At 38.3% G+C, this 27,866-nt stretch overlaps 1 protein-coding gene across 2 annotated transcripts in view; it reads right to left on the bottom strand.

Moving 5' to 3' along the window:
* Positions 1-26: 26 nt before the first annotated feature.
* Positions 27-27,866, bottom strand: part of SMG1 (SMG1 nonsense mediated mRNA decay associated PI3K related kinase) — a 115,857-nt gene continuing 88,017 nt past the window's right edge. For both annotated transcript variants that reach the window (XM_053555882.1, XM_053555883.1), the window contains 22 exons: positions 27,130-27,378; positions 26,509-26,647; positions 26,309-26,418; positions 25,984-26,202; positions 25,222-25,412; positions 24,063-24,235; positions 23,634-23,913; positions 22,576-22,848; positions 22,148-22,382; positions 21,695-21,921; positions 19,156-19,306; positions 18,864-19,053; positions 18,229-18,698; positions 15,859-15,996; positions 14,619-14,771; positions 13,472-13,651; positions 12,493-12,720; positions 10,669-10,880; positions 10,399-10,505; positions 8,922-9,101; positions 8,735-8,841; positions 27-4,531 (listed from right to left, as the gene is read on the bottom strand). In XM_053555882.1, coding sequence (XP_053411857.1) covers positions 4,454-4,531; positions 8,735-8,841; positions 8,922-9,101; positions 10,399-10,505; positions 10,669-10,880; positions 12,493-12,720; positions 13,472-13,651; positions 14,619-14,771; positions 15,859-15,996; positions 18,229-18,698; positions 18,864-19,053; positions 19,156-19,306; positions 21,695-21,921; positions 22,148-22,382; positions 22,576-22,848; positions 23,634-23,913; positions 24,063-24,235; positions 25,222-25,412; positions 25,984-26,202; positions 26,309-26,418; positions 26,509-26,647; positions 27,130-27,378 — 4,290 coding nt within the window. In that variant the 3' untranslated portion in view covers positions 27-4,453. The remainder of the gene's footprint in view (positions 4,532-8,734; positions 8,842-8,921; positions 9,102-10,398; positions 10,506-10,668; positions 10,881-12,492; positions 12,721-13,471; positions 13,652-14,618; positions 14,772-15,858; positions 15,997-18,228; positions 18,699-18,863; positions 19,054-19,155; positions 19,307-21,694; positions 21,922-22,147; positions 22,383-22,575; positions 22,849-23,633; positions 23,914-24,062; positions 24,236-25,221; positions 25,413-25,983; positions 26,203-26,308; positions 26,419-26,508; positions 26,648-27,129; positions 27,379-27,866) is intronic.

Genomic DNA, 27,866 nt, shown 5'->3' with positions numbered 1-27,866 from the left:
TAAATTCAGAACTTAAATGCTATAGATTTTGAGACTGAACCTTTATTTTTTGAAAAACAGTACTTCATACAATCTTTGCCATATTAATGCAAATATGCACAAAGTTGGCATGTATTTTTGTTTTCCAAAAGATGCATTTTGAACATTTTCAGGAAGCTGGTGTGATTTATTCAACTTTTAATCTTAAATACAATCACAAAATTATACCCATCAGGAGGCATTACAACCTTTTGTACAGAGAAGCCACTATTTATACATGTTACTAGGACAAGGAAGATTCAGTTCAACGCAACTTGCTCTTACAATAAGGGTAAAAAGTAAATTAACAAGTGAAGTATGATGTTGTTGCCACTGACATTACAGTTGGAAATAGAAGGGAAATTTAAACCAGAAAAATAACTGGCACAGTAACTTCAAAGAGGAGCTGAAACTTCAACTGTTAGTAAAAGGAAAACTATATTTAATCAGCCTGTTTTGAAAGAAAAACATTCTTAAAGTCTACATTTCAGAACATGCAATTTTTAAGTTTACCATGTTTAAAAATCGAGCTAATGGTTTGACATTTTAAAATTAGCATGACAAACAGCTTTTTCCTAGTAGTCCAGGCCAAATTCCCATGGAAAGCAAGGGACCCTAAGTGGTTCGTGTTCTACAATCCTTGAGCCGATAGTAAAGAGTGAGTTTGCCCTTCTATTAACTAAGTTCAGTGAGGTTGTTATTCAGCCCTAAAAAGGCAGGAAAAGTACAACAAATTCTTAGGGTCTCAAAATACAATGAATTTTCCCCTCCCCAACATTTGGAAAAATTTGAGATACTTGCTAAATTTTCCCCACAGAAGGAATCTTTCTAAATACTAACCAAATATTGAAAACAAAACCTACCACCTTGAAGTAACACTTGCTTAATAATTCTACCTCCTTGATTTAAAGGGGGGAAAGTCCTAATTACTGGTATTTTACAAACTCAAGAAGATATAAAAAGGGAACATTGGTTTTCATACTCATCTAATTTTATGTAATACAAAGATGCTTAAGTATTCATTGATATTTGATGTATGCGAATATGACTAACAGGCTAATTGTAGGTGCTTTCTTTAATATGAAAAGAACTGGGAGAAAAGAAGAACCAGCTCCTTTGATTTTAGTACTGCCAAAACAAGCCCCCCAGAGTAATTACAAAAATGTGGAGGAAAATAGGCCAAGGAAGACTTTTCAATTTAAAGTACTGCCTATAATACCCCAGGTTAAAAAGGACCTAAGATTGCACATCAACTCTAATATTTGGCTGTACTTGCTTTGCCCTGTTCGGCATTTTTTAAATGGCTCTTTCCTTAAGTTTCACACATCAGAACAACCACAATTTATAAAACAAAACAAAAAATAATGCAGATAACACCAAACATTGGACAGTATTAAGAAAACTACTTATTAAGCTTAGATAATAGAGGCAAGCGTTAAGGGCAGAAGTGATGAAGTTTTTCTTTCTATTATAAGCCCTCACCCTGAACTTAGGGTTTAGGCTCTAAAAAAACAATTCCAGACACAGATCAAGAGCCTGATTATCAGTTCTCACACAGAAATCTCACGTCTCAAGAACAACTCACCACAAGTGGTAGACACAAAAGAATCTTAATAATCATCTAGCAGCCTATATTAAGAACTCAAGACCAAATCAATGAGAAATTTAGGACACGCCAAAGAAACAGTAAAAGAGAAATTAGCTCCCAAAACACTAAGCCTCCACAGCATAGTAATCAACTAAAAACTAGGCAATTCTAGCAAATTCAAGGCAACAAAACACTTAAAATTAACTTCAATTTCCAAGAGTACTTTGAATAGAAGAGGTTGTTTGTAGGTTGTTCTGTACCCCTTGAATCTTAGAAGAGAGGAGAAAGGGTGAGAAATAGGAGGATCCCTGGTTTTCCACAGGTATTTTGTGTCATCGAAAATGTATAACTTCTCATCTCAGCACTCTTAACTTCACATTATTTTACAAGATAATCCCTATAATGTAGCCCAGTCTTCTCAATCTAACCGATGAGGTCTCTTTAAAAATGTTCAAAATGGCTGCTTTTACAATAACTTCCTAAAGGAAGCCAAACAGTACATACAGACTAGGATCTTGTCCAGAGTGCAGTCAAGAGCAAGACTGCGAAGCCATCAGTAACTCATATCTGCCTCACACAACCAGATATCCATTGTATATGCCAAGTTACTCTCTGAGGGACCATTTAAAGTAAAAGTGATGGATAATTTACCAGAGGCACATGTTTTTGAAATAAAGCTGCTTTGCTTATGCTTAGATAAGGTGCCAGGTACCTCTGATGCCTCAAAATACAGGCAATAAAATTCCCCTATTTCAATCTTGTTTACCAAAGAGGAAGCAATTTCTGAATACTATCAGTTGTAACAAACTAATGTGAACTGGCTTTAGCATTGTGATAAGTTTTTCCTTGTTACAACAATAAAGAATGTTAAAAAGACTTTAATCTTGAGACAGCAGAGGTAATTGATGAATATAATAGCTCTAGGAAATAAAGCAGTGTGCAAAATACAATATGGCATTATTATTCCAGCTAGGTTGTTTTGATTGTGAAGATAAGGTTCAAAACAAATGGAGAAAATAAACTTTGATGCGCTAGGTTCCTTAATTTGCTGATGGACATGTGGTATTCAAAAATACCACCTTTCTTGCAATACTTCTTAAAGTATTAAGAAAGCACCGATACTGAAATGCATTCTCTCACAGGTACTTAAAGATTATAGATTAATGTGGCAATCAGAATACAGAAAGGGCCCAGAGCTATGTGGAATTTTTCCTTAATACCTTTTAAGTTCGTCTGTAAAGACTGGCAACTAGAAAACTTGACCACTATCCTAATCTCTAAAATGCAGGGAAAATGTACTCAAACAATTAAGATTTCAATTGTGTTCTATTTTGAGCTGATACTTGATTTTAAGAATCCTATCTAGTCTGGATTTTTATTTTGGATCAACAACTTAGCTTACACAGTCAGTACTGAATTGCAATGCTAAATTTAAGGAAACCTTGATCATGAATTCACTATAATGTATTACTAAACAGCAAGCTATTAAAATTGTGCAAAAAGTAAAGCACTTCACAGACTATTTCAATAACTGAATTTAATAAAAGATGTTGGTGGACCGACCTCACTTTGTTGATGTTTCATGTACATGTCCTAAAATGCCAGGTAAACTAAAGCACTTTTAATCTACAAAGTGCAAATTAAAAATATCAAATGAAAAAACTGAATTAAAAAAACATTTCACTCTACCTCCACCAGAACATCACTTTATTGTTAATCTGTCATCAACAATGTAAAATTCTAATAGGTACTCTATCCTGGTTCTTTAAAAAGGTAAAAGGTTACATTAGATTAGCTACTTTCTATGAAAGAAACTACAGCAATCACAAAAGAGGGAAAATTTGAATGACCTCCAAATATATGCACACTATAAGCAAAGGGGAGTGTACATTAAATCAAATGTCTGTTAGATTCATTACTTTTGAATGCACAGTGACAATTCTGCAAACTGTACATGATAGAATCACAGAAATGACTTAAATAACCAGAATTACATTTTGTATGTGATTACCAGACCTTTAAACAATCCTTGAATTTTCCACGTTATCTGTGGTTTTGGAGAAATTTCTCTTTATCACTCTAAATACAAGTTGTTAACAGCATCAAGACGGAAGCATATGAAATATAAGGATTGAAATAAAAGTGAATTTGAAGTATGGCTAATCTACTAGATTAGGTAAAAGGGGAATGGGTAACTGGTAGGGAGGAGGAGGGAACAATGGGGTGGTTTTTTTCCCTTCATTTCAGAAGTTCTTCCAATGTAGTGTATCTGTTACATAGCTCTCCATTTTCAGTCTATTTCTGAAATTCATATCACACAGACTTTTTGTACTTACTGGTCAACCCAACCAGTACTGTTGCCAAGCAACAAGTGTTACACGAGAATCTGAGTGCATCAAATCTTCCTTGGCTGTGATTTCTTCGCGGCCCCAGTTTTCTCTGTTTCTGAGCGGGATTTGTTTTTTCCTGGATTGTACACACAGGGTCAGGTGGAATGGAGTTCCGAATCACTCTGTGCTCCGCGGCATCCCGATTTCTTTCTGCAGCTAACCTCCTGACACGTTTGCTGCTGTTCTGTGGCAGAAAGACAATCTCCGTGTTCAGGCGGTGAGCTTTCTTTCTTTCACCCTTGACCCTGGGGTTGCAGGCCACGGTGTTGGGCGTATCCCTGAGTGCAGCTGTCCTGCAGGATTCACTTCCTAGTGCACTGAGATTTCCTAGGTTTCCTCAGAGTAAGCCCCCAGTTGCATCACCACCGACTGTGGTGTGGCTTTGGATGCCTGAGGCTGAGTTGATTCTGGTGGATGTCTGACCTCGTTTAACCAGACTCATCTACGGTCTCACCATTCATACCCAGGCTGTCCAACCTTCATACAGCTGAGCCAAGTTATCTAGATTAGTTGCTTCCTTAATGACATAGTCAACCTATAAAAATAGACAGGATGGTATTTATAGAAGCCACTTAAACCTTGAAGGACATGCTTCACATATGAATTATTTAATTAAAAGTAAAGTTCTAATCACCCAAATTAATTACCCAAAGGATGTGTAGTTGCTATGGTGGAAAGAAAAGGTAAGTAAAACTGGGCTTCTCCCATAAACCCATAGCTTATAAGCGGTGTCGTGGGAAAATCACCACCCCTCTGAATCTTTACGCCTCCTTAGATGAAAAGAGAACCATACTGACCCCATATGTGCTCCTGGAGTTGAACACCGAAAGTCACTAGTCACCACTTAGGTGGTGTATCAACAAGAGCCCAACACAGGCTGTGAATACAGTGGATGCTTAACAAATGTGCACTGATTCTGATTCAGTTAAATTTTCTTTTACAGCAAAACATAATCAATTTTATATCCAGAGCATCCATCAGGGTCCAATTATATGGTAAATGTTCAATATATAGCTGCTGAATTATAAGCTCTGCCTAAAGTTATGTGCAAAGGACTCTAGACTTATGCCACTCTGTGAGCCCCTTAACTTTCATACAAAATTGAATAATTATCAAAATAAAAAGCACAATAGTGGCTCAGCGCCTGTGGCTCAAGCAGCTAAGGCGCCAGCCACATACACCTGAGCTGGTGGGTTCGAATCCAGCCCAGGCCCGCCAAACAACAATGCCGTCTGCAACCGAAAAATAGCCAGGTGTTGTGGCAGGCGCCTGTAGTCCCAGCTACTTGGGAGGTGGAAGCAGGATAATCGCTTGAGCCTAGGAGTTGGAGGTTGCTGTGAGCTGTGATGCCACAGCACTCTACCCAGGGTGACAGCTTGAGGCACTGTCTCAAAAGAAGGAAAAAAAAAAAAAACAAAGAAAAAGCACAATAGCGAAGTATCCTTTAAAAAAAAGTGGAGAGCTGGGGTGGCGCCTGTGGCTCAAAGGAGTAAGGCGCCAAGCCCCATATGCCCGCAGGTGATGGGTTCAAACCCAGCCCTGGCCAAAAAGTCACAAAAAAAATAAAAATAAAAATAAAAAATAGAGAGCTACAAAATATGAAAAGCACATAAATCCATTAAACTACTAGAAAATTTCTGAAGACATCTCTGACTCAGAATATCTTTTACATTTCGGGTTTTGTTTTTTCTTTTTTCTTTGAGACAGTCTCACTCTGTCAGCCTGGGTAGAGTGCTATAGTATCATAGCTCACTGCAACCTCAAACTCATGGACTCAAGTAATCCTCTTGCTTTAGCCTCCCAAGTAGCTAGGACTATAGGTGTGCACCACCACACCTGGCTAATTTTTCTATTTTTACTAGAGAGGGAGTCTCACTCTTACTCAGGCTGATTTCAAGCTCCTAAGTGGAGGGAATCCATCCATCTGGGCCTTCCAGAGTGCTAGGATTACAGGCATGAGCCACTGCACTTGGCCATCTTTTGTTTTTTGACAAATTTGACAAAATTATTTATAAAAAAATAAAAAACGGCTCAGCACTTGTAGCTCAGTGAGTAGGGTGCTGGCCATATACACCAAAGCTGGTGGGTTCGAGCCCGGCCTGGGCTTGCTAGACAACAATGACAACTGCAACCCAAAAAAAAAAAAAAAAAAAAAAAAAGCCAGGCAAACTTTTGGTGGGTGCCCACAGTCCCAGCTACTTGGGAGGCTGAGGCAAGAGAATCGCTTAAGCCCAAGAGTTGGAGGTTGCTATGAGTTGTGATGCCGTGGCACTCTACCAACAGGGACACAGTGAGACCCTGTCTCAAAAAAAGTGGGTGGGGGGAGAGGTGGCACCTGTGGCTCAGTGAGTAGGGTGCCGGCCCCATATACCGAGGGTGGCGGGTTCAAATCTGGCCCCGGCCAAACTGCAACAACAACAACAACAAAAATCGCTGGGCATTGTGGCAGGTACCTGTAGTCCCAGCTACTGGAAGACTGAGGCAAGAGAATCGCCTAAGCCCAAGAGCTGGAGGTTGCTGTGAGCTGTGACGCCATAGCACTCTACGGAGGGAAAGGGAGTGAAACTCTGTCTCTGAAGCAAAACAAAACAAAACAAAACAAAAAAACTCTTGCCCAAGAAGAGTTCAAGTACAAGTCCTACACAATAATATAAGTCATATAAAAGATGACTTAAGGCCCAGAGTTTGAGACCAGCCTGTGCAATAGTGAAAACAAGTCTCTACGTAAAATAATTAGCTTGGTGTGGCACTCACACTTGCAGACCCAGACACTCAGAAGACTAGAGAGGGAATGATCACTTGAGCCCAGGGGTTTGAAGTTGCAGTGAGCTATGATGACACCACTACCAGCAAGCTCAATCAGCAAAGACAGACCCTATCTCAAAAAATAAAATAAAATAAAATATATCTGAATTGTGGATGCCAAAGCACTGGAAAATAGAATACTCATAATCTCAAATTTTACTTCACAGGAGAAGAAAAAGATAGCTGTAATGGTAAAATCAGGAGGATACCATCCTTGACCAAATCTGACTTAATCGCAACAAAGGTGGCACAAACTGGTATGTGTCACTTGATGTAAAATACTGAGAAAGAAACATCACTAAAGAAACATTCCTGCTGGGCGGCGCCTGTGGCTCAAGGAGTAGGGCGCTGGTCCCATATGCCGGAGGTGGCGGGTTCAAACCTAGCCCCAGCCAAAAAAAAGAAAGAAACATTCCTACAATAAAATGTTAAATTTTAATTGAACTGTAAGGAAAATAGCAGAATATAAACTAAGGCACATCCTGCATGCCAACTGGTTTAGACAAATCAAAAACGCTGAGGGAAAGGGGAAGACTCTTAACTCCACTAGATAGTAAGGAGACTAGGAAGTAGGACAAGCACAGATAGTCCCTGGCTTACAATGGTTCAGACTTAAAGTTTTCTACACCATGATGAAGTTATCGAGGTATTAAATGCATTTTCAACTTACAATATGCTTATTGGGAATGGCCCTGTCCTAAGTGGAGAAGCAACTGTTTGTGTACAAAAAGCATGATGAGCCTTGACTAGATCTTGCTGGGGAGTAGGAGGAGCAATGCTCAAGAGAGGAGGGCTGAGGAACGAAGGACCCTCTGAGATAATTGGAGAAATGTGAATATGGAGTGATGTTAGATACTAGTAATGCAACAATGTTAGGTTTCCTGAGTTGACAGTTATGTAACAGTTATAGCACTACAATATTTTGTTTAGGAGACAAAAGCTGAAGTATTTAGGTAGGAAGTGTTAGGATATCTATTAACTCTCAAATGGTTCAGAAAAACTATGTGTATATACATACACAAAGAATGATGATGCAAACGTAGGAAAATGTTAACTGGTGAGTCTAGGTAAAAAGTGTATGGGCATTCCTACATCTTTTCTGTTGGTTTAACATTTTTTTTTCAATAAATAGCTATTATACATTCAATATTAATACATCTAATTAATAATCTCAGAATAGACCAATAGTGGTGGCTCATGCCTATAATCCTAGCACTCTGGGAGGCCCAGACAGGTGGAGTGCTTGAGCTCACAAGTTCAAGACCAGCCTGAGCAAAAGCGAGACCCCTATCTCTACTAAAAATAGAAAAACTGAAGCAAAAGGATCACCTGAGCCCAAGTTGGAGGTTGGAGGTTGCTGTGAGCTACGACCCCATGGCACCCTACCCAAGGCAACAGCTTGAGACTCTGTCTCAAAAAAAAAAAAATCTGAGAATACGATTTCAGACAAATGTCCAGTGACACCCAAGGATGTTTTACAGATACAGATTGAGTATCCGTCATCCAAAATAATTGGGACTAGAAGGGTTATGAATTTGGGGTTCTGGTTGAGAGAGAGCTGGGGGAGGGGAAAGAAAGTCCTAACAGTTTACAGTAAAGAATAAAATGGTGAATACTTGACAACGCCAGAGCTGTGTTACTCAAAATCTTCTGAATCCCTGAAAACAGATTTTAAGTTCCTTATTCTTTTTTGTTGTTGTTGTTGGTAGAGACGGGGTTTCGCTCTGGCTCACTCCGGCTCATACTGGTCTCGAACCTCCAAGCTCAGGCAATTCACCCGCCTTGGCCTCCCACAGCGCTGGGACTATAGGCGTGAGCCACCATACCCGGCCTAAGTTCCTTATTCTTGATGAACCACTGAAGAAATAGGTGGCAGGCATCTTTAAACCTACACTTTTCCAGCAGCATTAAAATGTGTTTCAAAAATGGTCACCTGTTCAGCAACTGACATCCTCCTGTTGGGATCAACATCTCGGCCCTCTAACTTGGCTTTCACTCTCTTCCACACACTCACTGCATATGAGTTTCTCTCTTGCACAGCTATGAAGCAATGAAAACACATGTAAGTCAAACTACCATTTAATATACAAATTTGAGACATTTTTATTCTAACTAAGTACCTTTTCCAGTTTTAGGGTCTCTGACAGCCTTTTTAGGACTACAAGCAACACTCTTGCCAGTTCCTGGAACTGTGCTTGGTGGCGTATCTGCTGATGTAGCAAGGTTTTTCTGAATCAGCTTTTTAGCATTCTGTGACATGACATCAGGCTGAGTCTTCTGGCCAGTGTTACTCCGGACTGCTACAGAGAAAGAGTTAGTGGTTCAATTAATATGTAAACAGATAGAGAACAGGAGAACAGGTGGTGGTGATAAATGACATGTTAAATAACCAATTACAAATCCTTACCCTCTGACATTGCAATTGTCCTAAGAATACATCCTAAACATTAGATATTGTTAGACATTGAGATACTAATTTGTACAATAATGTTCACTAGCTTCTGGCATCCAAAAAACGTATACTGGGGGTGCCAAAAATATGTCTACACATTTTAAGAAACATTATCTATATATTACTTTACGAAGTTCAATTGAATTATGGTAGTAGTAATGTGTGGTATGACGCTCGCTCTAAAGATGGTGTTAATCAAATGAATGCTAGCGTAACCATGTGACAGACAGGACAGTCAAAGACAATGGCAGAAGCACAGTTGTCATTGGAGGAATGCAAGACTGTTTTGAAGTGGTATTTGAAATTCAAAAATGTTGTGTAAGTAGGATGAAAGTGGAAGCCTGAGCATGCAACAGAACTTCCAACATGCCTAATGACCGCACATGGTCCTAAATAGCATTTGTGGTTAAGTTTGAGGCGCATGGTGCTATGTGTGATGTGCACAAAGGGAGGATCCAGGAGGTCTCACAGCCTTGCTCAAGCAGTAGTTCGCTGTAATCTGAAGTGTATGGACGCCCATGGTAACCAATAGAAGCACTTCTTGTAAGTGCAGAAGTCAAACATTATTTGTAGTCATCTTTTGTTACTGGTATATATTGAGTATTACAATTTTAATACAGTTTTTTCCTTCCTTAAAAAGTGCATACATCTTTGGGGCACCCTCTGTATACCCAAATTACCCCAAAATGAAGGTTAATGTAACAGTCATAAAATGGCATATTAAATTTAGCCATTAAGTCATTTTTAAAGATTATTTAATGACAAAGTATTAGTTTAATAACAAGTGGGAAAAAGCAACAAAAATTGCTTTCACAGAATGGTCCCAATGTGTTTGTGTATCCATGCACATAGAGAAGTAAATCAACAAATACACAGTCATTTCTTACCTCTATGTGAGGTGGAACTACAAATTTTCTAAATTTCTCTAATAGACGTGTATTTTAAAATCATAAACGGTGTTTGAATAGAAGGCATTTTAACTCTCTCACATGAGTATTTTAAAAAAATAAGCTGCAATCTATTCAGTTTGAGTTTCTAGTATGACAGAATTTAAGTGTTTAATATTTAACACTTATATTTAATTAAACATCTTAGCATCTAGGTGTAAATTAGTATAAGATCAAGACTCAGGTCTTTACTCATACCTGCAGCAAAGGATGGCTGATAAGTAGTGGATGACGTTGGACTCGAACATTCATTTGTTGCATCAGTGACTAAGGGTGATGCAAAACTCACTAAATTATTATAGATACTGAAATACAAAACAAAATGGCTCATTTATGAAATGCTTTCCAGATAACAACTTATAAAAATACGACCAAAACTGAAAAAATTAAGTCAAGAAAAACAAACTTAATATATCAGCTGTTTTGCTTACATTTGATATATTTTGGCTGTAAGGAAAGCTTTCTTACCTCTGACTTTGTGTTTTCAATTCTTTCAAGGTGGGAGTAATTTCCTGGAGCATTTCAACATGTTCTTGACTTCGAACCTGACCCATAGCCTGGACTAATGTAAACAGAACTGTCTGAATGTTGTCTTGCCATGATTTATATTCGCCCAAAAACTGCCTAACACTGTTCTCATAGGGAACATCTTCACCATCTGCCAAAGCAGCTTCTTCATCCTAGAATTAATGATCAAGAAAAATATTTTTTATTAGCAATTATGCTTCAGTTACTTACTGATTAAGAGGCAATAAGTGTTTCAAATTTCAGTGTGTTTAATCTACTTATTACAGTTCAACTTCTTTTCTATAGGAACTTAGTTTTTACCACCAAATAAAAACCTCAAAGTAGGCTGGGTATGATGGCTCATGACTGCCTGTAATCCCAGCACTTTGGGAGGATACTTGAGGCCAAGAGTTCACAATCAGCATGGGCAAAGAAGTGAGATCATGTCTCAACAAAATATTCACAAATTAGCTGGGTACTGTGGCATATGCCTGTAGTCCCAGCTACCTGAGATGCTTTACTGCGAGGACTGCTTGAGCCAGGAGTTCAAGGTTACAGTGAGTCATGATAAAGCTAAGGCACTCTTACCTGGGCAAAAGAGCAAGACGCTGTCTCAAAATTACAAAATAAAACAAACCTGGGCAGTGCCTGTGGCTCAGCGAGTAGGGCGCTGGCCCCACATACCAAGGGTGGTGGGTTCAAACCCAGCCCGGCCAAAAAAAAAAAAAAAAATGAAAAAAAAAAAAAAAAACCTCTAAGTAAAAATAAACCCTAAAATTAAATTACAGTAGAACTTCTATAGTTGAATTGACCTAATTTTTCACAGACTACACATTCACATTCACCACACATATGTATCAGTACAGTAGGCCAAATTCCTTATGTTGACCATTCCCGTCCCTATATTGACCAGTGTGCTATAGTCCCTTAGGTGGTCAACTCAAGAGAGGTTCTACTGCATTTACTGGTTTTGTTTTCTTTTTTGAGACAGAGTCTCACGTTGTCACCATCGGTAGAGTGGTGTCATAGCTCACAAGAACCTCAAAATCTTGAGCTTAAGTGATCTCTTGCCTCAGCCTCCTGAGTATCTGCAACTACAGGTGCCCACCACAACGCCCGGCTATTTTTTGAGGCAGGATCTCACTCTTGTTCAACTTAGTAACTAGACTGTGTAGGATGCTGGAGGGAAGACATGGTATTTCATTCTTCATTTGAGAGGCAACTACATACGAGTTTGGATGTACAGGTGGTGAGGAAAAGGAAAGGTTGGAGATCTGAACATTCATACTCAGTTTAAATCTTAGTTCTATTACAAGTTATAGACATTGAGTGAATCCCTTTAAGCCTCAATTTCTTTGTGTATGAAATTCAGAATACTACCTGGTTTAAAAATAGTTGATGAAATTAACTCAGTTACAGCTCAAAAGATGAGACAATAAAAACTTTTTATTTACAAAATATCATTATTTTTCCATAAATAAAATTGCCTGTAACTTTATAAAAGAGGGAGAGTAAATGTATGTCAATAGTATCAATCTTAGGGGTGGCACCTGTGGCTCACTGGGTAGGGCACCAGCCCCATATACCAAGGATGGTGGGTTCAAACCTGGCCCCAGCCAAACTACAACCAAAAAATAGCCAGGTGTTGTGGCGGGCACCTGTAGTCCCAGCTAATCAGAAGGCTGAGGCAAGAGAATTGCCTAAGCCCAGGGGTTGGAAGTTGCTGTGAGCTGTGTGACGCCACGGCACTCTGCCGAGGATAGATAAGGTAAGATTGATACTTACCTTAGCCATTGCTTTTAGGAGATGTTTGACATCTCCAAGCTGTCGATTATGACCAGTTAGCACAGTCTTTATATTATCAACCAGATTCTGAATTGTTTCACAGACTGTTTCAATCTGTTGCTCTTTCTCTGTCTGAATTGCCCTCTGAGTAGACATATCCTGGGTCAATTGTTTATGTGTTGACAAAAGCCATTCAGAGCTGCCAATAGGATGTTCAAGACCAGTGTCCTAAACAGAACAGTAATGTGATTTTAAGCATCAGCTGAAATAATATGAGTCCTTTCTTCAGCATCACTATTGAAAGATATTAGTAACTCAAGCTGACACACAGAAAACCTCAGCTGCTAAGTCATGAATTAATTACCTACAAAACAGTACTAAATAACTTCAATAATCTATGAAATACAGATTCAGATTTTTAACTTTTCTGCATAATTATATAGGATATAATGCTTAAAGTTTAAGAGTCAAGAAATCTATTTGGAATGACAAAATGATTGGCATCCAGGTCCCCAAACTCACACTGAATAAAAGTAATGACCCAGATCTTTCTAATACACAGTGTAAAAAAGCCTTTCCACAAAATATAGACGCCACACTTACCAATTTGCTATTTCTGAACTTCACTGACCTTTCCAACATTCATCATCCACAAGCTCTTTCTACTACTCTATTTTCAGTGCATTTGAAACATTTGCTATACACTTTTCTCCTTCCTTCTAAACTTCCATAGTACTGTGGTTGTGTCTCTGAGAATCCTTTCACTATTTCATTTGTTATATTATTAAATAAATATTAAGTTCCTTGAGGGTGAAGAGCAAGATTTAATCAGTACTGGATACCCCTCATAACAATCTCTTACATATAGTACCCACGCAATACATGCAAACTGAGGGAATGTATTAGAATGATTTTTTGATAGTGTGACACTGGCCTTCTTTTAATCAGTTTCTCTACTCCCACCAAAATCAAGACTCACCACTCTCTGTAATAAACGAAGCTCTAACTCAGACACTGAACTGTTAAACTGTGATGCAAATGAACACATTTGCTGACACCGTTTGATTAGTTCAAATAACGCAGCGTCTAGGTTTAAGGCTTCTGCAGTTCTTGTTCGTAAGCTTTCAAAATGAATGATATTGCTGCAGAGAAAAGTGACCTGTGAAGAGACAAACAGAATCACCACAATGAGGGTAGAAAAGTAATTAATGACATGAAAAAATACTACCTTCTCACTTCCAGAATTGAGGACCAGAATTGGTCCTGAAAACGTATGACTCTTTTGGGAAACAAACCAGATCCTCATAAAGGCTGTTAGAAGTAAATGTACATTTTATTTTATGCCAGTACTGTGAAATCTGAAATGGCCAAAAGCACATAATAGCCATTAGGTAAACAAACATATCTTCTACGTAATTATTTTACATAGAAAATTTACTCCATAATAAACAGTTGTTATATCCAGCTGCAATTTTCTGTTATGTCCAAATTTCAGAGAACATTGCTGCCAGAATATTCCCCTTCTGCTTCTATTCCTAATTAATTTTATAAGACCCAAAGCTTTAACTAGATTATTTGTCAATATTAAGCACATCTTAAAGGTATGATTAATAATATTGATTTATGTTCTTAAATAGTTCTTCTCCTAATAGGCTCATACTAAAATAAAAATATTTGAGATTTCCATTAAATAAGAGATGAAAAGGAAGAGTAGGAAATATGTATACAATAATACAGGACTCAAGTTGATAATTACTAAATTTTGGTGAGGGGTTATCAAGAGGGATGGGTATCATTTTATTAGTATAATTTTGTGCCTGGTCAAAAACTTCCACGATAATTTTTCTGGTTCTCTCTCTATCACATCAAAGTTAATCTACAACCTCTGGTATGGCACAGATCATAAGACATTTAATTGTTACGTGGGAAAAAATGTATTCAAAAGACAGCAAGGTTCTGGGGAACTAAATGGCTGTAGCCTACCCTAAGGGATGCCCTAAAAAGTGCCTGGGGTGTTAAAATGGAGCATGGGCTCTCAAGCTCCCCAGGTTATCCCACACACAATTTTCAGTAAGTTATATGATCCTGTAGCTGAATACAAAGATGGTGCATCTGAGTCACAATACCTGACTTGCTCTTTGGCTCTCTTTAAGGACAAGAGTTCTTCTTTCAGCTATTGTTGCTTCAAAATCTTGTAGTACAGGTGCCAATGCAGGGTTAGCACCACCTGCCCACTTGAGTCGCTGCTCAATACTTGCTTCCAGGGCTGCTAGTTTCTCCTATAAAAGTCAGCAGAATCTTAGTGAATGTTTATGACATCCTCCACTTCCTATCTCTCAAGTATTTTATAAAATTTTATAGAAGTTATAATGTAACTTTTCTGGGGTTTAGTTCTTTGAAGATTGAAATAAGATTTCTGTGAAGTGTACAGTCATAGAAAAGACATGTTCCTTATTTATAACAATGAAAAAATGAACTCTTGCCCTTTCTTTGTAATTTTACAACTATTCCAGAAGTAATGATATTTAATTTTACTCTACTATTAATCTAGTCAGCAATAACAGTTTGGAAAAATATTCTGCTGTCTTTGATCCCAGCTACTAGGAGGCTGAGGCAAGAGAACCGCCTAGGCCCAGGAGCTGGAGGTTGCTGTGAGCTGTGATGCTACAGCACTCTATGAAGGGTGACAGAGTGAAACTCTGTCTCTCAAAAAAAAAAAAACCATAATACTAATAATAATAATGAACCAGATAACTGTTTATATGCATTTCAGAAAACAAATTAAGCACACAAAATTTTTTTCAATCACCAGGCTTCCCTTAATACATATATTAACACATAATGTAATGATTGAACTCATTAAAAACCTGAAATAGGCTTGACGCCTGTCGCTCAGTAAGTAGGGCACCGGCCACATACATGGAGGCTGGCAGGTTCAAGCCTGGCCCTGGCCTGCTAAACAACAATGACAACTGCAACCAAAAATTAGCTGGGCATTGTGGCAGGCGTCTATAGTCCCAGCTACCTGGGAGGCTGAGGCAAGAGAATCGCTTACACCTAAGAGTTTGAGGTTGCTGTGAGCTGTGACGCCACGCACTCTACCGAGGCCGACAAAACAAGACTCTGTCTCAAAAAAAAAAAAAAAACGAAATAATTAGTATTTTCTATTCCTAGTTCAAAATATAACTCTCACTATAAGATTTAGTTACATTGGTGGGTAAAAAATAAAAAACAAATGACAAAAGATTATGTTCCTCTGGCTTAAAAGCCAAGGACAAACATATAGATATACAAAGCACTAACAATCACACTATAAGTTATTTCTAAAGGCGAGATATGCTGGAAGGAAGAGCTGACAAAACACACCTGAACTGTTGCAATGGAAGTTTCAATTTGGCTCAGAGTATGTAGTTTCTTTTTCATGCTGGTTAGGATAGCAGACCGAGGGGGAGGTGTTACTGACATGGCTTGTGGTCTGTTAATAAGCAGATCTTCATGTTGCCACTGTTCAAAGAAAAAGAAATGTAATAAAATAAGCAGCAAAAAATCTTTAGATGAATATGGGAAAGAGGTGCAAGTCAGGACTAGGGGAAGAAAAAAACCCAGCCACAGCAAATGGGGAGGTGAGCTGCAGGTGAGCAGGAAGGAGTAACAGAAGAAACTCTATAAAAGAATCACATCCAAGCTGACCAATTTCTTCATCAGTAACACGCAACATTTAACTAGTAATTCTGAAGATGATCAGTAATGTATATAAAAGTCTAGTATACAGTCCCTTAAAGACAATCTCCAGTTAAGAGGATAAAGCAGACGTGGGCAGGCAGCTGAGCTGTCCAGCACGGAGGCTGAGCAGGAGACTAAAATCAGCAGCAGCAGTCACAGGAAAACAAACTCTCCAAACACAGAACCTGAAAGTGACAAAAAGAGGCAGGCAAGTGTTGAGAAGATCAAGTCAGCTTGTATGCTGTAAAGGTGACCCCAGAAGTTCCAAGGGATATTTGGGCTATAATTCAAAAATTATACATTTGTTTAGTGCTTAAAATGTGTTCAGATAGAAAAAAACTGAAGGGGACTTTACTATATATTTTCCAAAAGACTATGGATTTTTAAGGGAATGAATTGAAAAACATACAAAACTTGTCATCATTGAACATTTTTAGAAACAATAAAATATACTCATCCTGGAATATGCTATAACAGGACTATTAATATATAACGAATGCAATTTTAGAAGTCTGATTAAATTATTTTCTTAACTTGTGTGCTAAGAAAACAGCGAATTATAAAACTGAGCTGAAACCAACAAATCACTATTGAAAAGCAGCTTCAATATAAATGACCCAAAGTACTGTTTGTGCCTAAGCCAATTCCAGAAAATGTTGTTCCCTAATTATTCCATGCATTACAACTTCATTGACACTACTAACAACAGTGAAGCCTACAAAGAAAAAGGAAATAAGACAAATAGCTATAATGATGTCTACTGTGCTTCTCCTCTTACATAGATAATCATACTCAATCCTCACAGATATCATCCTACGAGGGAGCTATGAGGGAGGTATTGTCTCCATTCTACAGTTTAAAAAAAGGAAATCAGAGCTAGAGAAGTTAAGTGCAAGTTTATACACCTCAGTCTAATTTGAATCCAAATCCATTTTATCACCAAAGCCTATATCCTCATACTGCCCATTTTATAAATAATCAAGGACAAAAACAGGCTTCTAAAAAAGTTCCCAAAATGAAGGCAGATTTATGGCCAAAGCTGTTTATCACATCAGGAAAACAGAAATTTCTTTAGGAGAACCTTAATTTTACATTAAAAAATACAATAATACAAAAAAAAAAATACAATAATACATATCTACATAACAATTTCAATCATTGAAAATTATATTTATTGACTGGATCTGGTGACTTATGTCTATAATCCTAGTGCTTTGGGAAGCTGAAGCCAGAGGATCACTTGAGACCAGGAGTTCAAGACCAACCCATACAAAAGACCTCATCTCTACAAAAAAATAGGAAAGTGAGCTATGTGTGGTGGTGGTAGTGGTGCCTGTAGTCCCAGCTACTGGGGAGGCTAAGGCAGGAGGATTACTTGAGCTGAGGAGTTTGAGGCTGCAGTGATCTAAATGTGATAAGACCACTGCACTCCAGCCGGGGCCACAGAGTGAGACTCTATCTCAAAAAACAAAAAAAATTATTTATAAATTTTATTTGTAAATACTTAATAACACAGATAATGCTTATCATACAGTCCTGATGGAAACAAATTCAAAGTGTAAACATGAAATGCTCTCAAATATGTAAAAGAGAAATGAGGCACTCTGGGAGGCCAAGGCAGGCAGATGACCTGAGCTCAGGAGCTCAAAACCAGCCTGAGCAATAACAAGACCGTACTCTAAAAAAACAGCCAGGTGCTGTGGTGGACACCTGTAGTCCCAGCTACTTGGGAGGCTAAGGCAAGAGGACTGCTGTGCCCAAGAGTTTGAGGCTGCTATGAGCTATGACACCATGGTACTCTATCAAGGGTGACAAAATGAGACTCTGCCAATAAATAAATAAATAAGAAATAAGGAGCACTGGGGAAAAAAATACCAAAATGTTAAACATGCACTGGGTTGGCAGGGTTCAGGTACTTTCAAAATCTTTCTTTGTACTATTTTATATTACTTTCCCCCAGTTTTTCAAGTTTCCTACATTGAGGAAAAACACTTTACAAAGAGAAATCCTTACCTGAAACATGGCAATATGCAACTGAACCCGCTGCAGGCTTGTCTTACAAGAAGAAATGCTGGTTTCCAGCCTTCGCACTAAGTCGTGCTTCTTCCAGGCAGTATCATAAGAACTCGCTAATACCGTTGCCCTGTTCATGACCAACTGAGAGAACTTCCCAACCTGGATGTTGTGCTCCACTGCTTTCTTACACAGATCATCAACAGAAACTTTGCTTTCAGCACCAAAGTCCTTTGCCTCCACTTGAGCAATGATGTCTACACCCAGGGCACTGATAAAACTGCACAGTGTAAGTCCAAGGGCTTGGTTTGGTAGTCCTATCAAGAGCTGCCTCACAAAATCAGCTGTGAATGCCTTGATAGGTTTGGCCATTTGGTCTTCACTGAAACAAGAGTTTCTAAAAAGAGTTTTCACATTGACAATCTGTACAGGCCCATTCACAGAATTCTGATCTTCAAGTGAACTTGATCCTAAAAAGAGAAAATTTCCTTAAAGTATTTCATACAAAAATAATGTACTGCTTAAAGTATTCAAGATTTTATGAATATATAACTAAATTAAGCCTACTCTACCCTGCCCTCTTCTATAGTACTACACAAACAAACCCATTATGCTTAAAGGTAGAATATTATTACCTGACAATGTTTTAGAAAAGGTACCACAAAGCCTGAAGAACTCCTTAATTGTCTGTAGTCTTTTTAGAAAGAAAATCTCTTCTAGCACCTGCCGGTGGTTATCATCATCAAAAAAATTAACTTGGGTACTCCTGGCTTCCCGTATGATGTCAATCTTTCGCCAAGTTATAGGAATTTCCATTTTGTTTAACTACGCAAATGAAAGAAAAACAATTTCATTTCTCTATTTTCTACACACTGCACAACTCCTTTATTTCACTTGCCTTATTCTTAAAATGAAGTCAATATTTACCTTTTCAACTAATAAGCCAAAAGCAGTTTCAACTTGGGCAAACATGCCATCAAATGCTACCAAAAGCATCTGGCCAGCTGACATTTTAGGTGTTTCATCAACTGAACCATTTCTTGGTTGAATTAATTCACCATATTGAGCATGTAGTACCCTATGGGAAAACAAAAGGGAGTTAAACCCTCACTGTCGAGTAATGCATTTTGGGTAAGTCTCACAGACAGTAGGCAAAGTTTAGAAAATGCCAAAGTCTAAACTTTTGGCATTAAGGGAGTAATGTTATGATGAAATGGTATTCAATGTCAATCAAAAGTCTAACTTAATAGTTAAATTTTAGTATTAGTAACTGTTCATGTGATTAAGTTTAATGCAAACTTGAGTTACGACAATTTAAAAAATTACTATATTAAATATTAGTCTCACTTTACACACAGAATATGAAGCAAGATGAATCGCATTTTGAAAATGTCAGGAATCACAAAATTCTAAAGCTGGTAGGCCTGCAAATTGTAAGGTATGTTCACAGTACTGCCATATGGCAGAACCAACTATAAACAGTGAACTGAATGCATATTTTTGTTATACTCAGTTTGGGTTTACACACATTTTAAAATTCACTCCTCACATTAAAACTTATATAGCACTTAGGTAATCGGACACTATGTCTAAACATTTTATATCAAAAGCCAAAATACAATTCGCAGTACTCATAATTACTATGAGTCAAACTAAAATTAACTGGAATTTCAACTTCATCTCACACATACACACACAGAAATCATTCCAAATGGCTAGAACTATTAAGAGTTTTCAAGAGAATTAAAAATGTTAATTTTTAAATTAACATTACTACAGAAATGTCTAATGAAAAAAGAGCTGCAAAGATGGTATGAATTTTCTTTGAGATTATCAAAAAAGAGCTTTTTTGAAACAAAGCACAGATGGGCTGCACAGAATCAGGCACCAAGCTTGTCCCTCAAAGCACACATTAAACATTCTTCCCTTTGAGGATAAAAGGAACCTGAATAAGATATTAAAAGAAGAAAAAATGAGGTCTGATATTTAGTGTGAAAGAAAGGTATTTAGATCTATCATTTAACTTGGTAAGTACTGCTAGAAATTATAGGACAGAGCTATTAATGTGATTAACCTAAATCACTATTTAGCTGATTTTGTTTATGCTAATAATAATTATACTGTTTCCTATTACATGAATATAACAACTACAAAGAAACATAAGAAAATAGGAAATTTCTGAATACAGGATAATTAACATTAAGGAATCACTTATTCAAAGCCAAAGTATTCTATGATAGACACACCCTTATCTGACAATGTGAATGTTACTTTTTTGCAGTATTATTATTGCTTAATATTTCATTGCAGCAATCATCTGATTTATTTTCTGAATGTATTTATCTTCATCCCTTCTTTATGAGGTTTTTGTTTCCAGTCTTTATCTTAAACATTGTTATTGTTATTAAATTTTAAGCCTTTTTAATTTTGTGAGGGCAAAAAGTGGAAACCAAACAAACACAAGTATATGTATAGAGAAAATTTAACAAAAAAGGAATCGCTTACTGCTACCATTTTTGATGAAATAATAACATTGCAGTCAAGACACTATCTACATATTCAATAAAATATATTTGCTTTAAAACAACCATGGAGGGCGGCACCTGTGGCTCAGTGAGTAGAGTGTCGGCCCCATATACCAAGGGTGGCAGATTTGAACCCAGGCCCCACCAAACTGCAACAACAACAACAAAAATAGCCAGGCATTGTGGTGGGCGCTTGTGGTCCCAGAGCTAACTTGGGAGGCTGATGCAAGAGAATTGCCTAAGCCCAAGAGCTGGAGGTTGCAGTGAGCTGTGACACTACAGCACTCTACCGAGGGCGACAAACTAAAACTCTGTCTCTAAAACAAACAAACAAATAAAACAACCACGGCAGCACAATTTAAGGTAGGTTGATTGGGTGCAGACAATTGCTAAAGTTAGTAAAATCAAGGTTCATTACTATTCTACTTTCTTAGATACTAATCTTTCTGTACTTTTTCCTTTTACATCTTCTATGACACTAGTTATTTCAAAATAAAAAAAACTTTGTAAAAGATACATGTATGACGGATCAGCACCTGTAGCTCAGCGGCTAGGGCGCCAGGCACATACACCGGAGCTGGCAGGTTCGAATCCAGCCCGAGCCTGCCAAACAATGACAACTGCAACCAAAAAATAGTTGGGCATTGTGGTGGGTGCCTGTATTCCCAGCTACTTGGGAGGCTGAGGCAAAAGAATAGCTTATGCCCAAGAGTTTGAGATTGCTGTGAGCAACAGTGTTCTACCAAGGGCAACAAAGTGAGACTCTGTCTCAAAAAATAAATAAATAAATAAATAAAGATACATGTATGAGTATTCGTGAGTAATCATATCTGCTCTAAAAACTAAAAGTAAACTTATAGTAAAGTAAGGACTGAGAACTCCTTTATCTGGCTGCCCCATCTCTTTCACAAGGAAACAGGGCATAGCTAGCCTTCACTTGCCTGGCAACATCAATGTAATGAGCGTGTGTTTCTTCTTCGAGTCCCATGGCTGCATTTCTTAAATAGGCTTGAAGAGATTCAACTAGAGTCTGCAGGGGAATGCCATCAGTTGTCTGCTCAATAAGATTGTCCAGTTCATGAAGCATACTTTCCAACGTGTATTCCCCCTTCATCAAACATCTAAGTGCTTCTGGAAATATGATTTGCCGGAAATTTGAATTCAATTCCTGTAAGTATGTGAGAAACATATTTAACATTTTCCAAATTTAACTGAGTTACACATCTGGAGACTTAAAAGCCTTATATTAAGAATAAACTTATACAACTATAACCAAGTTATTATGGCAGCATACAAAGGGGAAAGTCAAATCACTCTTTTAGACTAACAACATGAGGAAGACAATACTCAGTATCTAAAATAAACTCACTTTCGGATGAATGAGAAGTATTTACCTGAAGTGAAGTGTATACTCCATTGGCTAAGTGAACTGCCTCAGACGCTTCCACAGGGTTGGGGATGTCTAAGTCCTGTGGCACCAGGTGGCACTGCTTCAGTAACTGAACCAAGCAAGTAACGTTTCCACTCATACTGCATAGCTCCTCCAAGAACCAGGCTCCATCTCGAGAAGTCAGATCAACCAGCTGCTCTCCAGCACTCGAAGCTGCACCTTCCATCATCAGGTTACGCCTAAATTAGATAAGCATTTCTATAGTGAAACTTAGTTTAACGTGCACATAAAAAAGGATACTTCAAAATCTGAAAAGAAATCAAGCAAAGGAAAGTAAAATAATATCTTAAGTCTGGGATTAAAAATAAGAAACATGAAATACTAGTATTTGTAGGATGATGAACTGGTCCAATCTGAGTTTAGCTAACTCACCTTGTCAGGGTACAAAGGGCAGAAATAATAACACTTGCTAGACTCAAAGACCCTTCTTCTCCATTCTCATGAAGGAAAACTTTAATGCAACGTTCAATTTCTTTCAGCTGATCTTCACAAACAGGCACAGTGACTGCTTCTTGTTTCAAGCGTTCCACTTGTCGAATAAGTCTACTGTTTATGTCAGCTGCATACCGCTGCAGGGTCATTTCTGTGGCAGTGATGAACTGACACACTGTTGGGGGTGGTTGGGGAGCATACTGCATTTCATATCTATAAAAGAGAGAGGTACTTGTTGACAACCTAACCACCTCCCTGTTTGTAAATAATGTTCACACTTTACAAAATATAAAAAGAATATTGTATTTGATCCTCAGACAAACCTTGAACAGTAAGGAACCATTATTTCCATCATACAGATAAAGTGTCATGAGCTTAAGTAATTTCCTAAGGTAACTGGTTGGTAAATGCTAAGTCAATGTTTGAGCCTAGCTCTCTTTAAACCAATCCCCCCACTCTTACACGAGGATATACTTTAATTAGAGAAAGAAAACATAGTTTTTGTAAGAGAAACCTGACCTTAAATCCTCTTAAAAGCAAAACCAAAGTGACTCTATTTTAATTTCATCCATAACTTTTCACAAAAACAAAATACAAATATAACTAAAAATTGAACAAAATGCTGCTTCCACTTTCAATGAGAAATAAAGAAAATTAGCCAGTCCCAGTGGCCCACGCCTGCAATCCTAGACATTGAGCCAGCCAAGGCAGTAAGAATGCTTGAGACCAGGAGTTTGAGACCAGCCTAAGCAATATCGTGAGACTCTTATCTCTACAAAAAATATAAAAATTACCTTAGCACAGTGCTGCGCTTCCCAGTATTCCTAGCTAACGGGGAGGATGAGGCAGGAGGATCGCTTGAGCTCATGTATTTGGGCTATAGTGAGCTACAATGATGCCACTGCACTCTAGCCTGGGCAACACAGTGAGACCTCTTCCTTCTCCCCTCCCCCACTCCCTAAAAAATAGAAGAAAAAGAAAAAGTGCTATCCACTTACTTCCTATAGAGTTCCTGACAGCGCTCTACTGTAGTGTTACAGATGAGCTCTTCCATCCAGGTTTTCCACTGTTCAATTCGATGTTTCTGAAATATGGCCTTCGGATACTGCAGAGCTACAGTTGCATAGTGATGGAGCTGTTCCAGACAGCCACGGAGCACAGAGCGCCTCTGCTGCAGGAGAGCGCCAACCTCCCCCTCCAGCTGCTCACACTGGCTAATCAAGTGGGCCTGACCAGCATTCTGCAGAAAGGCTGTCGCTGGCACATAACTTGGGGGCCCTTTTGGTAAAAGACAGTATTAATCACAGTTAAACCATTTTAAGTCAATAGGAACTGAAAGGGAGCACAAAGCAGAACCCCACATAAAAACACACAACTATGAAACTCATATGCTCAGATACATATATTTAAAATAAGTCAACCCATACCAAGGTCCATTTGTGTGCTTATCTCCTGAAGTAAGCTTGCAAGCTGTGTTGCTTCTAAATTATTGAATGCAGCCTGATAATGTGTTATCCACTGTTCAAATTCATTCAGCTTCACCTGGATTGCTTCCTGAACCGCTCTTTGCTGAGTCTGTAGTTGGGTGTGTTCAGAATACCTGATGGGGAAACAAACAAAAGATCACTTGCTGTTCTTTCTTACTTACTTTTGTAACCTAGACTTTGCTCATACTTAAGGCTCCTGGTAAGGTCCTTTTCAGTCTTCAAGGCTTTGCTCTAATGTCCCTTGCTTCTCTGGATTTTCTTGACCTTGTAATCTCCTCAACTATGCTCACAATGTTCAAAATAAAACTACCACATCTCAAGGTTTTAGTACACTAGAGGTTAAAGACAGATGCTTGAGAGGTCTCTGTACTCTAAGAGCCTAATGCAATGCTTGACACCTTCATATTCAAACTACCCTTTACAGGGCACCTGTTCCAATAAGGTTCATTCACTTAGATCAGCCTATCTAATGTGTAAAAAACTCAGCAAAGTACATGAAATAACTGCCACGGTACAAATGAGTAAGGATTCATATAACTGTACTGAGAAAACTAAAACTTGCATGCCCTGATTCTAAGTGTCTAACTATTAACACTCACCTATCTCCCATAATTAGTCATTCAAACATTTAAAGATAATAAAAAAGAAAATTTAAGTAAATTGTTATTTATAACACTCTAAAACTATAATCAGGGATCTTTTATCATTTACCTGAGATGCTGCAGTAAGTTTAATCTACACTGAAAATGCTTACACATATGTGAAAATTCTCCTTAAGGGAACATATTTAGAAATAAGAATTCATCATAGTTTTTTTTTTTTTTTTTTTTTTTGTAGAGACAGAGTCTCACTGTACTGCCCTCGGGTAGAGTGCCATGACGTCACACGGCTCACAGCAACCTCCAGCTCTTGGGCTTACGTGATTCTCTTGCCTCAGCCTCCTGAGCAGCTGGGACTACAGGCATCCACCACAACACCCAGCTATTTTTTTGTTGCAGTTTGGCCGGAGCTGGGTTTGAACCCGCCACCCTCGGCATATGGGGCTGGCGCCCTACTCACTGAGCCACAGGCGCCGCCCTAATTCATCATAGTTTTATACCTGTGTTGCAAAGTATGAGAAGGATGATCCACTCCTTCAGCTCCTTCCAGAAATTCTATTTCCTCCAGCAGTTTGCCTTGTAGTTTTTCCACATCTGTCAGTTGCTCTTGCAAGCTTAGATATTCGTCTAAGCTGCTGTCCAGCTTGGGAAGCACAACCAGCATCTCATCCCTATTCTTAAACCAGTTCACCTGTAAAAAGGTGTTATAATTAGGATGATTATAACAGGGTCAACTGTGAGACACAATAATGTCTGTCAAAAGCACATTCTGCACATTTTGTTTAAATCTCAACAAAATCCTGAAGGAATGATGGCATCACCTCCACCATAAAAAGTAACTAATATATTCAAATTCACAGACATAAAGTGACAGGCTCAATTCCATAACACCCTCTAGTTACCAATGTGCACCCAGATCGAGATTAGAATCACTGGCTACCTGATAGGGAAGGGAGACTATCCAATTAAAGAACATTTACAATTATCATTAGCAGACACATGTCAACATATTTTAAAACAAAAATTTTTTTCATTAACCTACCTCTCAGGACTATGGAATATAAACCTACGTGTTTGTATGGGAGAACTGCCTAACAAAAAGATGGCATCAAATTACCACACATTCAAGCACCGTGTCAATATTATACATTACAGTCTTGCCCCCAAAAAAGTACAGAAACAGGTTTACTCAACTTTTTAATGAACATGTTTACTCTATTAACAAAAAAATGATGATGACTTATTACAACATTGGGCTTCACCTTAATTTCAGCTACTCTGGAAGAAAAGAGGCTGCGGGTGATCTCTCGCTCCATCTCTCTCTTGCTCTGCTTGCTTTCAGCCTGCTGGCCACCCCCACCATAGACAGCGCCAGCAAACCCAGCCTCGCCTCCTGCCGTCCAGTCCACCAGAGGATCATATACAAAGGCCTCCAAGAGTGTCAGCAGAGTCTCTCTGCCACGCCGCATAATGTGTAAAACCTGTTTGCACAAGAGATTTAAGGGTTACCATAAGTTTCCCCATTAACATGTGCTTTTTGTCATTTCACATGAATAATAAAAGAGGCAAAGGCAGAAGACCACATACCTGCTCACAGGAAAGCCTAAAAACACCTTCTACGCCAGTCACACCCAGTGCTGTTTCAATGTTTTGTGTCATTCGAAAAGGTACTTTCTCAGGAACTCTGAGGCTTTTACCTTAAAAAAAAAAAAAAAAAGTTCTATTTTTGCCATTTCATAAAAAACATTTCACCCTCACGTGAATATAAAAGTCTCCTTTTATTTTACCTTTTTCAAAGCAAACATTGTAATCTATGTGAACAACTTCTCCAGTCGTCGTATCTATGAGAACATTATCCAGATGTCTATCTCCAAGGCCAATGATGTATCCAACCATAGACATGACAGCAGTAGATCTCGCATAAGACTAAAGAAAAGGGGGCAGGGGTTAAACAGGAGATTTCCCTCCAACATGGATGTGATACTTTAAAATTTACAAAACACCATAATCCTTATTTTAAAATAAATCAACAAATAAAAAACACTCTTCAGGGTGAGGCATACTTATCACCCAAGCTCTGCAGGGGACAGCCACATACAACATCATTGCCCTTGCTAGTTAATCATTACCATAATGCTGGATTAATACTTTTCTTCAGTCTCCCAAGTTTTTCCCAGTCTAAATTTTTTTATTCTACTTTCTATTTCATCCACAACCACTTCCCCATCCTGCCCTCAGACACAGTGAGGGCCACACCACTATAACTATACTATTAGATTCCAATATAGGTCTCAAACTATCAAATCTGGAGGAACAGAAGAAGAAAGATAAGGAAGATAAAAAAGATAGATAAGGCAGCAGGCAAAAGAAAGAATAATGTTGATTACAGTCCAACACAAGGCACACACCTGCGTAACTCTCCACCACTCATCAGGTGTTGTGCAAGACGACCAGAGCTCCTTGGCCAGAAGGTTTGGGGGCGTGGCCTCCATTAACTCCTCTAACACTGCCTTCATTACATGAAGAGGCCAATCCCGACGGGACACATCCAGGCTAAGTCCAACTGCTTTCAAAGCAGGGCCAATTTTACTGTAATACAGTTCACTAGGACGAGGCACCATTCCAGGATTCTGAGGAGTTTGGTAGGAATCTTGGGCCTTCAATTGAAAAGATCAATTTTTTAAATAAATGCAAAGTACTACTTTAAAAACTGATTTTTTTCCCAGATTTTCTACCTATCCAGCTAAAAATAGCCAATTTTGCTGGTATATTTATCTTTCTTTCTTTAGATACTACTACTCTGTTAAAAAGATGTTCTGGTGTTAAATTTTCTTAGAGTTTAATTCAAAACTCAACACTCAAATTACATTCTTCTTTATATCATATAATTAAGCTTAAAATTTATAATTCCTAATTTGCCAGTGATTTAAATCATCAGTATAAATAATGGTAATTCAGCCTGTAGTCCCAGCTACTCGGGAGGCTGAGGCAAGAGAATCGCTTAAGCCCAAGAGTTGGAGGTTGCTGTGAGCTGTGCGAGGCCACGGCACTCTACCAAGGGCCATAAAGTGAGACTCTGTCTCTCCAAAAAAAAAAAAACTTGGGCATAAAAAAAAAAAAATGGTAATTCAGAAACACATTATAT

Source organism: Nycticebus coucang, chromosome 12 (genome assembly GCF_027406575.1).
Source record: "Nycticebus coucang isolate mNycCou1 chromosome 12, mNycCou1.pri, whole genome shotgun sequence".
NCBI classification, from domain to species: Eukaryota; Metazoa; Chordata; class Mammalia; order Primates; family Lorisidae; genus Nycticebus; species Nycticebus coucang.
Note: the sequence above shows the minus strand (reverse complement) of the source record. Positions and strands in the feature narration are given on the sequence as shown.